Below are 13024 nucleotides of genomic sequence, written 5' to 3' on the forward strand. Positions count from 1 at the left end.
TAACTTAACAATATAGGCTCAAAACCAATAATGTTTATTTTAACTAAATAAACATTAATATCTCCATTATTACTCAACATTTTTGAATGTCGTTTGGACTGGGAGCTAACATGATAGAACTGCATATGACCATACCCCTTTTCTAAAAATAGCAGGGGTCTATCTTTATAACTCCAAAACTGCTAAAAATAGCCTGACCAAGCCAAACTCAAAGGAAAACTCATCATAAACAAACTCTGGCAACCCAGAAGAGTACTCTGCTTTGGTCCTTGGAGGATCTCCACACCAAGGTGACCCTCTATCCAATCTTATTAGCCTACGAGGGTCTCTGATAGGCTAATCACCAGCTAAAGTGATGTCTCTAGCTAGAAGGGGACATCACAGTCCGCCCTCCTTGAAATTGCTTGTCCTCAAGCAATCTCAACTCTAGATGCTGTAAAATCTCCTCGCTCTCCCAAGTAGCATCCTCTACCGGCAAATCCTTTCACTTCACCAAATATTCTCGGATGGTACGTTTCCTCAAGTTCCTCTCTCTAAAATCAATGATAGCCTCCGGTATCAAAACAAGTTTTCCCTCATCATCCAAGGGTGGTAGTACTGTAGAAGGCACAATATGATGCCCTAGCACCTTTTTGAGGCGTGACACATGAAAAACATTGTGCACCTTGCTCTTCGCCAGCAAGTCTAACTCATAAGCCACCTCTCCCACTTTCCTGATAATCCTAAATGGACCATAGTATCGTGGCTTGAGTTTCTCGGCACCACTCTTCTTGAGAGTGGATTGACGGTAAGGCTGCAACATAAGATACACCATGTCTCCAACCTCAAAAGTCCGCTCAGTCCTCTTCTGATCTGCATACTGCTTTTGCTGATTTTGTGCCTTAGTTAGATTATCCTTGAGAGTCTTAACAAGGTCTTGACTCTCCTATAACAAATCACCTGCACTGGGCACTCTACTGTCACTCAAAAGCAGATCCATAAAATTGGGTGCCTCATACCCATACAGGGCCATAAAGGGTGACATCTGAATAGACATGTGATAAGTGGTATTGTAGCAATACTCACAAAGATAAATCCACTTTACCCATGCCCTCTGTTGCCCTGCTATATAATTTCTGAGATATCCCTCCATCCATTTGTTTACTATCTCTGTTTGACCATCTGTCTGAGGGTGGTAGCTAGTACTCGGAGTGAGCTCTGTCGCACACAACCTGAATAGCTCCTGCCAAAAGTGACTCATAAACCTGTTGTCTCTGTCACTTACAATGCTCCGAGGTAAGCCATGTAATCTGAATATCTCTTTGAAGAACAACTCTGCCACCTGTGTAGCAGTGTATATAGCAGTGATCGGAAAGAAGTGTGCAAACTTCGTAAGGCGATCCACAACCACATATATGCAGTCTCTGCCTTGGGCTCTAGGCAGTCCTGTGATGAAGTCCATAGACAAACACTCTCACTTCCTATCAGGAATCGGAAGTGGCTGAAGTAAACCGGCTGGATAGGAGTGTTCTTGCTTATTCTGCTGGCAAGTGGGACACTCCCTAACATATTGAAGTACCTCTGCTTTGAGCCCTTTCCATGTGAATCGCTCTCTAATCTGTCGGTATGTCTTGTAGAAACCAGGATGTCCTGCCATAGGTGAATCATAAAAAGATTTCAAAACCACCCTCCTCACTACTGATCGTGGGACCAAAAATATTCGTCCTTTGTAAATGATGAGCTCATTCACAAGGGTGTATCTGCTGTCCTGAATAGTCCCATCTATGAATCCAGCTGCCCAAGTGTCCTTTGCATACTCTGCAAGGATCAAGTGTCTCCAATCCTCCGATATGTCTGTCAATAAGCTCAAATGGGGCCTACGTGATAAGGCATCAGCAACTACATTCTGTGTCCCCTTAAAATATGTAATGTCAAAGTCATAGGATTGTAACTTGCTCACCCACTTTTGCTGCCTATCATTGAGATCTCGCTGCCCCAAAAAGTGTCTCAGGCTATTATGGTCGGTTTTGATACAAAATTTGCTACCTACCAAATATTGCCTAAATTTGGCCAAAGCATGCATAATGGCTAACATCTCCTTATCATATATGCTGAAGCTCCGCTCTGGCCCTCTCAATTTCCTGCTCTCATAAGCAATAGGGTGCTTCTCCTGCATAAGCACCGCTCCAATGCCCTCTCCGGAAGCATCACAATGTAGCTCAAAAGGTTTGCTGAAATCTGGTAATGCTAACACTGGACAAGAAGTCATCAACCCCTTAAATTTCTCAAAACACTCCTGTGCTTCAAGAGTCCACAAGAAAGCTCCCTTTCTCATCAAATCTGTCAAGGGTGCCGCATGCCTGGAATATCCATCCACAAACCTTCTGTAGAAACCACATAGTCCTAGAAAGCCCCTCAACTGTGTAAGGTTCACCGGTGAAGGCCACTCCACAATGGCACGAATCTTTTCAGGATCCATGCACACGCCCTCTGCACTGATGATGTGACCCAACTACAACAACTCTGTCATGCCCAAATCACACTTCAACTCCTTTGCATACAAGGATTCTCTGTCCAATATACCCAGCACCGTATCCAGGTGAACCAAGTGCTCCTCCCAAGATCTACTATATACCAAGATATCATCGAAGAAGACAAGTACAAATCTCCTCAACTGAGGATGGAAAACCCTATTCATTGTTGCCTGAAAAGTAGCAGGTGCGTTAGTTAGCCCAAATGGCATAACTACAAACTCAAAATGGCCACAATGACATCTAAAGGCTGTCTTCTCGATATCCTGCTCTCTAACTCTGATCTGGTGATAACCTGATCTCAAATCTATCTTTGAGAAGAAGCAAGCTCCATGAAGCTCATCTATCAACTCATCGATCCTGGGAATGGGGTATCTGTTTTTAATCGTCTTCCTATTAAGCACTCTGTAATCAGTGCACATCCCAATGTCCCATCCTTCTTCTTTACTAACACCACTGAAGAAGCAAAAGGAGACTTACTTGGTCTAATGTGGCCCATAGCAAGTAACTCCTTTATGGTTTTCTCAATTTCATCCTTCAACCTCTTCGGATGCCTGTAAGGTGTAATCATGATGGGCTTAGCCCCCTCCTCTAACTCAATGATGTGCTCAATACCTCTGTCTGGTGGTCTACCTGGTGGAATGTCACTGAACACCTTAGAGTATTTAACTCTAAGCTCCTGAATATCAGGCGGATATTCAATCTTATGCTGTCCCTCCTGTGATGGCATCAACATGCACTCTGCTGCCCACTCTACCTGATCATGTCAAATCAATCTAGCCATTCTACGAAAAGAGACCATCCTGAGATCACTGTCCCTGATTGCCTTAAGAATATGTGTCTTCCCATTCACTTTAAACCTCATCTCCATCTCCTTGAGGTTAAGAGTGAACTCACCAATATCGTGCAACCAACTCATCCCAAGAACTATATATGTATCTCCCATAGGTACAACATAAAAATCTGCCTTAAAGTCATAATTATTAACTTTCAATGGGAGTCCAGTGATCCTACGATCACATTTGAGGACATAGCCATCCGCTACCCTCACTCTAATTCCCCCAAACTCCTCTGTTTGTATGCCACGCTTCTCCACCATCCTAGCATCAATGAAATTATGAGTGGCACCTGTATCAACCAAGGTTATGACTCGCTGTCCAGCGAGTACTCCTCTCATCCGGAATGACCCTTCTTGCTTAATACTAGTGAGACGAGCTTCCCTAAGTTTCCCATCTCCTTCCCCATCCTTGGACTCCATTTTAGACAAGTTTTCAGCCTTGTCTTCCTCTTTTTCACCATCTATTTCCTCTATATCAGACTGCTGATCTGAATTATCTGATTCTGATTCCTCATAGTATGCCCACATAACTCTGTTAGCATTTCCCTTTGGCCTAAGAGGACAATCATGGTTTGCATCATAGGGTCCCTTACAGTAGAAACATAATTCTTTCTTCCTCAAATCGTTTAATGTTTCCTTGTCAAAAGGTGCTGGAGTTTTATCTTTAGAATCATTTTTAAAATCAGTCCTCTTTGGTTTTTTATAAAATGGTTTGTTATCCTTACTAGAAGATGCTCCTTTGGACTGAAATTTGTTTGTTGGGACTGCATGTTCCATACTTCTTGCCTTTTTCATCGCTTCCTGTAAAGAAATAGGATCAAATGCCTTTATCCAACCTCTCAGTGGTTCGGATAGGCCCTCAATGAAAAGAACTATCAATCTATGCTCTGAAATGTTTGGCACCATGACTGCCAACCGCTGAAATTCACCAATGAAATACTCCAAGTTGCCTGTTTGTTTCAATTGTGCTAAGTCCCGGAAGTAAATCTCTGGATCTTTTTTGTCAAATCTTTCAACCAACCTATCCACGAAGTCCTGGTATTCTGTCACTTGGTTATGCTGAAGTGTTACCATACCATGGTACCACCAATCATGTGCTATTCCCTCCAAATGCAAGGTGGCATATTTGATAGCTTCAATCTCTGTCATTGGCCTCAGTGCCAAAAATGTGTCAAGCTTATGAATCCAAGCTTGAGCTGTCATCTTACCACTCCCATCAAATGTAGGCATAGTAAGCTTGCCTGTAGCCCTCTTCAGCTCACTATTTTGACCTCTAGGCCTCCTATCTTGTCTGAGTGACCTGTAATGCTCTCTCCTCTGATTTAGAAAGCGTTCAAAGGTCATCCTCTCCCGAACCTGCGGAGCTAATAATTCCCATTCATCATTTGCAGCCATGAGTGCATCTGCGAATATGGGGTCTCCTGTTGCCTCCTCTACCGGAGCTTCTTCTGGCTCCTCCGGAACAAATGTAGGGCGTGTAGGCTTATCAGCTGTTCTGGAATGGGTCCGTTGTGGTCTCTGATTACCTGTAGCACTCCAGTTATCTCCCTGTTCTCTTGGCTCCCCATTTTGTCTAACAGGTGGGTTCATCCTTTCTACCATAGTAGTGAGTGCCTGTAATGCCTGTGCCATCTGCTGCTGCCCTGTAACCATAGCACGGTAGAATTCTCTGGTATCCTGATCATCATTATTCCTCCTATTTCTAGGTGGACTACCATCATGCCTCTCTTCCATATTTCCTGTTTCCTATAACTGTTCTCTTTCAATCAGAGCTCTCCTACGAGTACGGTACCTGTGTGGTCCAATTTCCAGTGGCTGCATATGACTCCCCAAACCCTCAGGATGGCAGGAATGAGGCTCTGATACCAATGTAAGAACCCCAAATAGGCTCTACGCTGATCACTGTTTGTTTCCCTGGGTGTAATAATTGCTTTTGGTTTGTTTTTGAATGTTTTAAGTTGTTTTTGGGTTTTTGAGTTGATGAAAAGAAAATACAAATATTGAAACTAATCTACCTCAAATTATAACTCAAATCTGATCAAATTCATTTATTCAGATGGCTCCTAATGTTTGTACAATACTTATTGCTGGAAGCATACATTAAAAACATCATCATTAATAGTTGAAAAAAAAACCTGATTTTTGTCTCCGATACGCAACCACGCTACTGGTTGCTTCCTCCTTGGGCAGCGCCTATCAAAAACCGCAATATTAAATCTCTGATTTTTAATTCACTGTAGCGCTGTACTGTTCATAGCACTGTAGCTGCTGTTATAACCCCTTCCAACCTGTAACAAATTCATCCAATTCTTTCCTACTAAACACAATATTGACTCCAGAATGAAGTCAACTCACAGGCAAAATTCAAGTGATATTTCACACCCTCAAATTGCATCAACTCTGAAGATACTACGTCCTCCACAGTCTGAATTCTTCTCAAACTTGTAGAAACCCTTGTTGCCACAACTTCAAGAAATTTCACAAGGCAAAGTTTTTAAGCACTTCTCATAACCTGCTCTTGAAGGAAGACAAGGTTTGTTTATAAAGACTCCTCAACTCCAGAATGAGTCTCCACGCTCAATGTGGGATAAAAGATATAATAATAACATAAAAAATGTTATTACATTAAAACTTAGAAAACCCCTTTTAATTTTTCCATAAGCTTGGACCCACAATTAATTGAAACGATGGCCCCTTTTATGATATCATGACCCTCACTTAAGTTATATATTATAACTTAACAATATAGGCTCAAAACCAATAATGTTTATTTTAACTAAATAAACATTAATATCTCCATTATTACTCAACATTTTTGAATGTCGTTTGGACTGGGAGCTAACATGATAGAACTGCATATGACCCTACCCCTTTTCTAAAAATAGCAGGGGTCTATCTTTATAACTCCAAAACTGCTAAAAATAGCCTGACCAAGCCAAACTCAAAGGAAAACTCATCATAAACAAACTCTGGCAACCCAGAAGAGTACTCTGCTTTGGTCCTTGGAGGATCTCCACACCAAGGTGACCCTCTATCCAATCTTATTAGCCTACGAGGGTCTCTGATAGGCTAATCACCAGCTAAAGTGATGTCTCTAGCTAGAAGGGGACATCACACCTGTAGAATCCATTTTTTTCGTCAAAGAGTCAAAGCTATTTCAGATGAATGTCAAGTTTTGTTCCAGTTCTATAGATGAATGAATGACCAATAATGAATGTCAAGTTCTGTTCTGAAGGATACTCTAAATTCATTATTAATTTTGTATCATTTTGTAATTATAAATTATAATTATAATTAATCCTAAATTTGACTGTCTTAATATGGCTAGAAATATTACTCTAAAATTTAAATTATAAGAACTCTAAATTTTTCATATTGACCACAGTCCCTCCTGGGTTTTCATTTTGTATTGCCTTTCTTTAAAATATTGCTTATTTTGAGCCTTTTTTTAAAACACAATCAAATTCTTAGGTTACCATAATTCTGATTTCTATAAAATGCTCAACTTTGTAGCTTCAGATTTCAGCACTTTGAATGGCTGCAAGTGATCCTGGCGCTAGAAACTCCCACTTCAAAAAGGCAGATGCTCCCAATGCCCAGTGGAGGAGGTTATATGTGGATTTGCAGCCATTGCAAAGAAGAATCCAATAGCTCTTATAGTAGAGTTAAAGCACATCCGTGCTTTATTCATCAAGAAGGCATTAGATTTTATTCAGGGAAGCTAAGAGCTTACAAAGTACAACCTAAAACCCTATTCCAAACCACATTGTGAACAAATACATTCAATAACAAAAGCAAGCAAATGAAGCTACTTGGAGGGCAAAATCATCTCATTCATTGCAAAGTGGTAGGCCTTCAAAGAAAGGAAAACTATCATCCATTTTTGCATTCTCCTCAACAATAGATTGCAAGTAAGAAAGCAATGGAAGCCTTGGAAACATCATTTCAAATTGAAGCTTGAGACACTGTTGATCAAGCCATAACGAGATGCATCTATACAAATGGATTGTCATTTAATGTTGTATAATCACCATTTTGGCAATACATTGTGAGAACAGGTTAATGAGGCTACAAAGGGGTTCAAGGGCCCAGTTATGAGAAGATACGTACCACTTTATTGGATGATGAGGTGGCCCATGTAGATGTTGCCATGCTGCCCATCAAGGATTCATGGACCAAAATAGGTGTGACAATAGTGTCGGATGGATGGAAAGATGCGAGACATGGTCCTTTTGTGAATATTATTGTAGTGTCTGCAAGAGATGCTATGTTTTTGAAAGTTGTGGATTGTAAAGAAGAGGTAAAGGATGGTCCTTACATTGCAAACATTCTCATCCAAGCCATTGAGCAAGTTGGCTCTCAGAATGTTGTTGAAGTAGAAACCGACAATGCCAAGAATTGTAGTGTTGTTGGCTTATTGGTTGAGGAGTGGTATGAACAACTTTTTTGGATAAAAAGATGTATGAAGAGTATCTAAATTTTTGTCTCAAACCACTATGTGAAACAAACCATATTTAGACAATTCTCAAAATTCGAGCTCTTGAAGGTAAGTTCGATTGTTTAAACATGTTTTAGAAATCTAGTCACTTAAGTTTAGTAAAGTTTCTATGTTTTTTAATTTTTAATCTATTATTGTTTTGATCTTAAAATAGGTTGTTGAGACCCACTTTGCCTCCAACACTATAGTTTTGAGACACCATATCAAGGTTAAAGAGGCATTGTCTAGAATGGTACCTAGTGCTAATTGGAGCATATGGAAGCAATCTAATAGTGCCAAGGCAGCTGCTATTAAGGCACTGATACTAGATGACTCTTTGTGGGATCGTGTTGAGTACCTTCTGAAGTTCACCAAGCCTATATTGAGCATGATCTGATACACTGACATGGATAGGACTCGCTAGGGTGAGATATATGATGGCATTGACTCCATGATTGAGTATATTAGAAATATCATAAATGAAAAAGACCAAGAACCTAAGGAAAAGTTCTTCAAGGAGCTACAGGTAATCATAGTAGAGAGATGGAAGAAAGTGACTACCCATTTGCATCTACTTGCCTCTGCATCAAGGACCAGGTTCAATAGTCAATTGGTCGTCAAGGGAAGTACCACTAGAGTTGCCCCATACAGAGACCCTGAAGTTGATTAAGGGTACAAGGCAGCCCTTCAAACTCTTTCTCGAGAACCTACAACCTGTAGTGAGGTCTGAATTTTTGAGTTTTGCTAGCACCGATGATAGTGGTCTTAAAGCTCTTGAAGACAAGAACAATGTTAATGCTCATAAATGGTGGTACTTCCATGGAAAAATGTACTAGCACCTGCAGCCCATTGCCATCAAAATTTTATCCCAAGTTCGTTCTTTAATCTTAAGATTCTAATTTCTAATTTCTTGTTGATAAACATTCAAAACTCTTCACTCTATAATTTCAAATTTGTAAATCTTTATAGATTGCTAGTTCATCATCATCTAAGAGGAATTGGAGCACATACTCCATCCACTCAATAAAATGCAACCAACAAAACTCCAAGAAAGTAGATAATTTGGTCTTTGTGCATTCAAACTTAAACTCACAACTCACAAAGAGAATACCTACAAAAAAGAGGAGGCAAAACATTGTGATGTCAAACCCACTTTGATGCACTTACAATTGATTATGGTGATCATGAGATACATACTGATGATGAAGCTAATCCTGAGGCTATGACTGAGACTACTGTTGCTAGTGGCACTAATTGTGCTTCTAATCAACACACGCCTAATAATGATGAATTCTTTGATGATTTTTGATGATATTTGATCACATATGACTGATTAGTAATGTTGGCATTACTGTTTTTGAAGTGAAACATTTATATGGTGGTGTATTTTGACATTTTGTCATGCCACTCAAACTAAATCATTAATATATGGGGTGGTGTATTTTGCTAAATTGTTTTAATATTAGCATAGTGGTGTATGAACACACACATATATATATATATATATATATATATATATATATATATATATATATATATATATATATATATATATATATATATATATATATATATATATATATATATATATATATATATATCTTAGTTTTATTTTATTTTTTATTTTTTTAACTTGTACGCACGAACCCAAAACAAACCAAAACCCAGCACAAAAAAATTTTGAGTGAATTTCGAACCCACATCCAAACCGGCAACATAGCCTATCAAGCATATATTGACATCAGTGAATTAACTTCCTAACGATATGAATTTTCAATTATCAATTATAAAAATCCCAAAGAGGTTGATTGCATTAACTATTCCTTCCAATGCTAACAAACACTAATTCTGAAGGATAATCAGCCAAAGAAATATACCTATCAAGTGGAAATCTGGAATCAAAAAATCTTACTACCTGACTACATTTATTTTGAACATTTCCTATTCCCACACACTCTGCTAACAAATGCTTAAAGGTACTCTTGTGCTAAATGGGTCACTTTCCTTGTAATTATTACTAACATAAATGAGGGAAAGTGTTATTATTCTAGTGAGAACTCATGGAACTTCAAATCATCTTCAGATGACTGAAAACACACAAAGGTTAAATGCTACAAATTAATAATCTATTTAAATTGTCTAGTTCCATAAGAAAGCTGCACAGTTCAACAAATAAATTCTTTCTAGATTTCCATCCAAAATAAAGGTACAAGCAATTTCTCTTCATGGGCAAGAAAGGTATAGAATTATGAACTTGCAGAGTGAAAGTTAAGCTTACCTAGGTGCATTCTTTAATACTTCAAATTCCTCCTCAGTGGGCAAAGGCCTACCAAATATATCCTTCGGGCGTGACTTTCTCTTTTCTTCAGTCATTCCATCCTTAGCAACAATACGTCCCTTCCTACATGGCAAGTTAAAAATTGTAATTTAACAGTAGCAAAAAATAATAAATAAATAAAATCTACAAGTAGAAAATGAACTGTAATCTTCAATGGGAAAATCACTACTATAATTTCATTATCAATAGCCAAACACATAATTTGTAGCAAAATTATACCCTCCACTGCCTGAAGCACTAGGAATAGAATCTTGCTGATCATTATCCACACCAAGCTTCTTCCTCTCATCTGCAATTTCTGCAGCTTTTGCACTTTCTGCATTGTAGCCAGGGGGGCGCATATACATAAAGCTAACAGCTTTCATAACTTCCACCTGCATTCAGCTGACTTCAAGTTTGCGCAAAAAAAGAAATAAACTAGAAAAAGGAAAAATATAACTACATAAAATTTAAAAAGAAGTTAAACCACATATACAATTGATGAAAATTTGTACACAAGTTAAACTAGCATCAAATAGAGAAAAAGAAGAACTATTTAATCACCTAACCATTCAAGCAGCCATGCCACTCTAAGAAGGAAACAGGTCGTGAAGCACCCTTTTTCTATCAAAGTCTCCAATCTCTTCAGCAATTATTAATCACTGTATTTGGGTAGTATACTTTTCATGAATAGGCTGGAGGAGATTGGTAAAACTATGACTAAATAATGTAACTGTTATATTAATAATAGGCGAGGCTTTGCCACCAGAAAACTGCGGGACCACTGAAGAATGACATTTCAAGAACTATCGGAATATAGAATTTATAACAGGTCATTTCATAAAGGCTTCATGATGTCAAAGTTAAGATCATCAGGTGTTTATATGATACCAGATCCTTCACTTTTGCTTGATGAATTGCACTGGTATGATTCAGGTCCAAAGTCTGGGCTGTGATGGTTTAAGTTTGCTCAAGGTGAATCTAGGCCAAACTTACAGGTTGCCAACTCTAAAATTAGCTAAAATTGTTTTTTATTTTTATTAAAAAACCTAGCTACCCTAAATTTTCCCTAAAGTGCAAATGACCTATTTTACCATCTACGTCCTTGTGTAATCGCCCTATTTCACCCATTTAATATACCTGATATGAGAAAACTTCAATGGGTTCCTTTGTTGGAAAGTTCAAAAGCTTGTTAAGTTCATTAACTCTGTAAAAAGTTGAGAAGGTCCATTAAATGACAAAAATGCTGACAAGATAAAGAGAAAAAGTGAAAACAAAGAAACGGGGGCAAAAGTGAAGAGCTATGCATGTCACAAGGTTGCAAGTTTGAGAATGCTAAAGTGCTACTAAGGAAGGATAAACTTTAGTGCATCACAAAATTCAAAGGTTCACTAACCTTTAAAAAGTGTGACAAGTTCTTAAGTTCACGAAGTGTGACTGCCAACAAGGCTTGTGAAGTCAAACTGCCAAATGCTTGAAAAAAGATAAAGATGTGGAGAAGAAGAAAGAAAGAAAAAGTTGAAAAAGTGATAAAGTATGTGCTGTTGACAAGTTTGCAGGTACACATACTTGCTGAAAGTGCAACAAAGTTATTAAAAGGTCAATGTCTCCAACAAATAGGAAAGGGTGTGCCTGATGTAAGTTTTAAACTCAAAATAAGGCAACAAAGAAAGTTCAATGTCTTCTTTAGGCTGCCATAAATGCAAAAAATGGGATCTGCATCTACCAAACCATCCTTGTGCAATTTGGGCCATTCAATTAAGTAGGACTCATCTGTTGCCATAAAATTCAAAATCAAGCAATGTCTATTCCATTTATTCTTCAATCCCTGGTGTCCAGTTTTCCTATAGTTTCCTGACTGTATGACTGGTTGGAATTATATATGCAAGCGTTTTGTTCATTAAAAGGATTTGTTACTAGCTGTTTTCAAGTCGCAGGTGTCAGAGCTTTCTGGAGATCCAACTCTTGTCAATCCAATCCATTTAGTAGATGCAGTTTTGTGATGCTCTTAGATTTGTAATGTTATATATAACATTAATGCCCCTAGATCTGCATGAAATTCTTGAATATGTTCAGAGTTTCTCTTGCCATATTTTCTGGTGTAAGCGTAAAGTATATTGGATGTATTAAAATGCACAGTTGATTATTCTTTGTCTTTAGAATTTGTTGTTCATCTTGGTAAACTGTGACTCCGCTCCAATTAGACAGTCCCTGGTCTTGGTAATATGTGACCAACCATGCTACTTAAATGAACAAACTATCAACATGTAGTTTAGGAAGAAAAGTAGGTTTCTATGCACCCCATCATTCAATGTATAACCAGGGACATATCTAAAATAAGCCTTGAAAACAGTTATTTTAGGTGAATCATAATTTGCACATTTGCATCAGTTTAATAAAGGTCATAGCAGGTTGGTAATAAGGAAGTACAAGACAACATTTCTAAATTGAGAACAATCATAAACAGAAAGCAGAATGGAAAGTTCCTAAAACAACTAAAGATACATTAATGACCATTAAATAAATCATAAATACGACAATATCACTTTAATACCCTTCCATAATGGTCATTCTACAAACTACACCAAGTTGCCTAAATTTTACAAACTTGTCTAGGCTCAGAGACTTTATTAGAATATTTACAGTCTAGTACTTAGTTGGAGCATACTATAACATCACAGTTCGATCTTCAACAAATTGTCTAATGAAATAACAATGAAGCTCTAGATGTTTGGTTCACTCGTCGAAGGCTGGATTCTTGGCAAGTTTTAGCACCCCTCAATTATTACAAAAACAAGGGTGAAGGCCCTACTGGCGACATTTTCAACTAAAAAGGCATCCTTTATAACTATACTTCATCACAGGGTTCTCTAACAGTTATC

General features: G+C 38.2%; 1 protein-coding gene across 1 annotated transcript in view; it reads right to left on the reverse strand.

The window, feature by feature from the left end:
* Window positions 1–13024, reverse strand: part of LOC149575061 (zinc knuckle (CCHC-type) family protein) — a 130802-nt gene that overhangs the window by 57215 nt on the left and 60563 nt on the right. The window contains 2 exon segments of the mRNA XM_089814943.1: window positions 10104–10226; window positions 10383–10537. Coding sequence (XP_089671069.1) covers window positions 10104–10226; window positions 10383–10537 — 278 coding nt within the window.

The sequence above is a fragment of the Cupressus sempervirens genome, chromosome 2 (assembly GCF_028749045.1).
Source record: "Cupressus sempervirens isolate cs-2001-9-10 chromosome 2, ASM2874904v1, whole genome shotgun sequence".
NCBI classification, from domain to species: domain Eukaryota; kingdom Viridiplantae; phylum Streptophyta; class Pinopsida; order Cupressales; family Cupressaceae; genus Cupressus; species Cupressus sempervirens.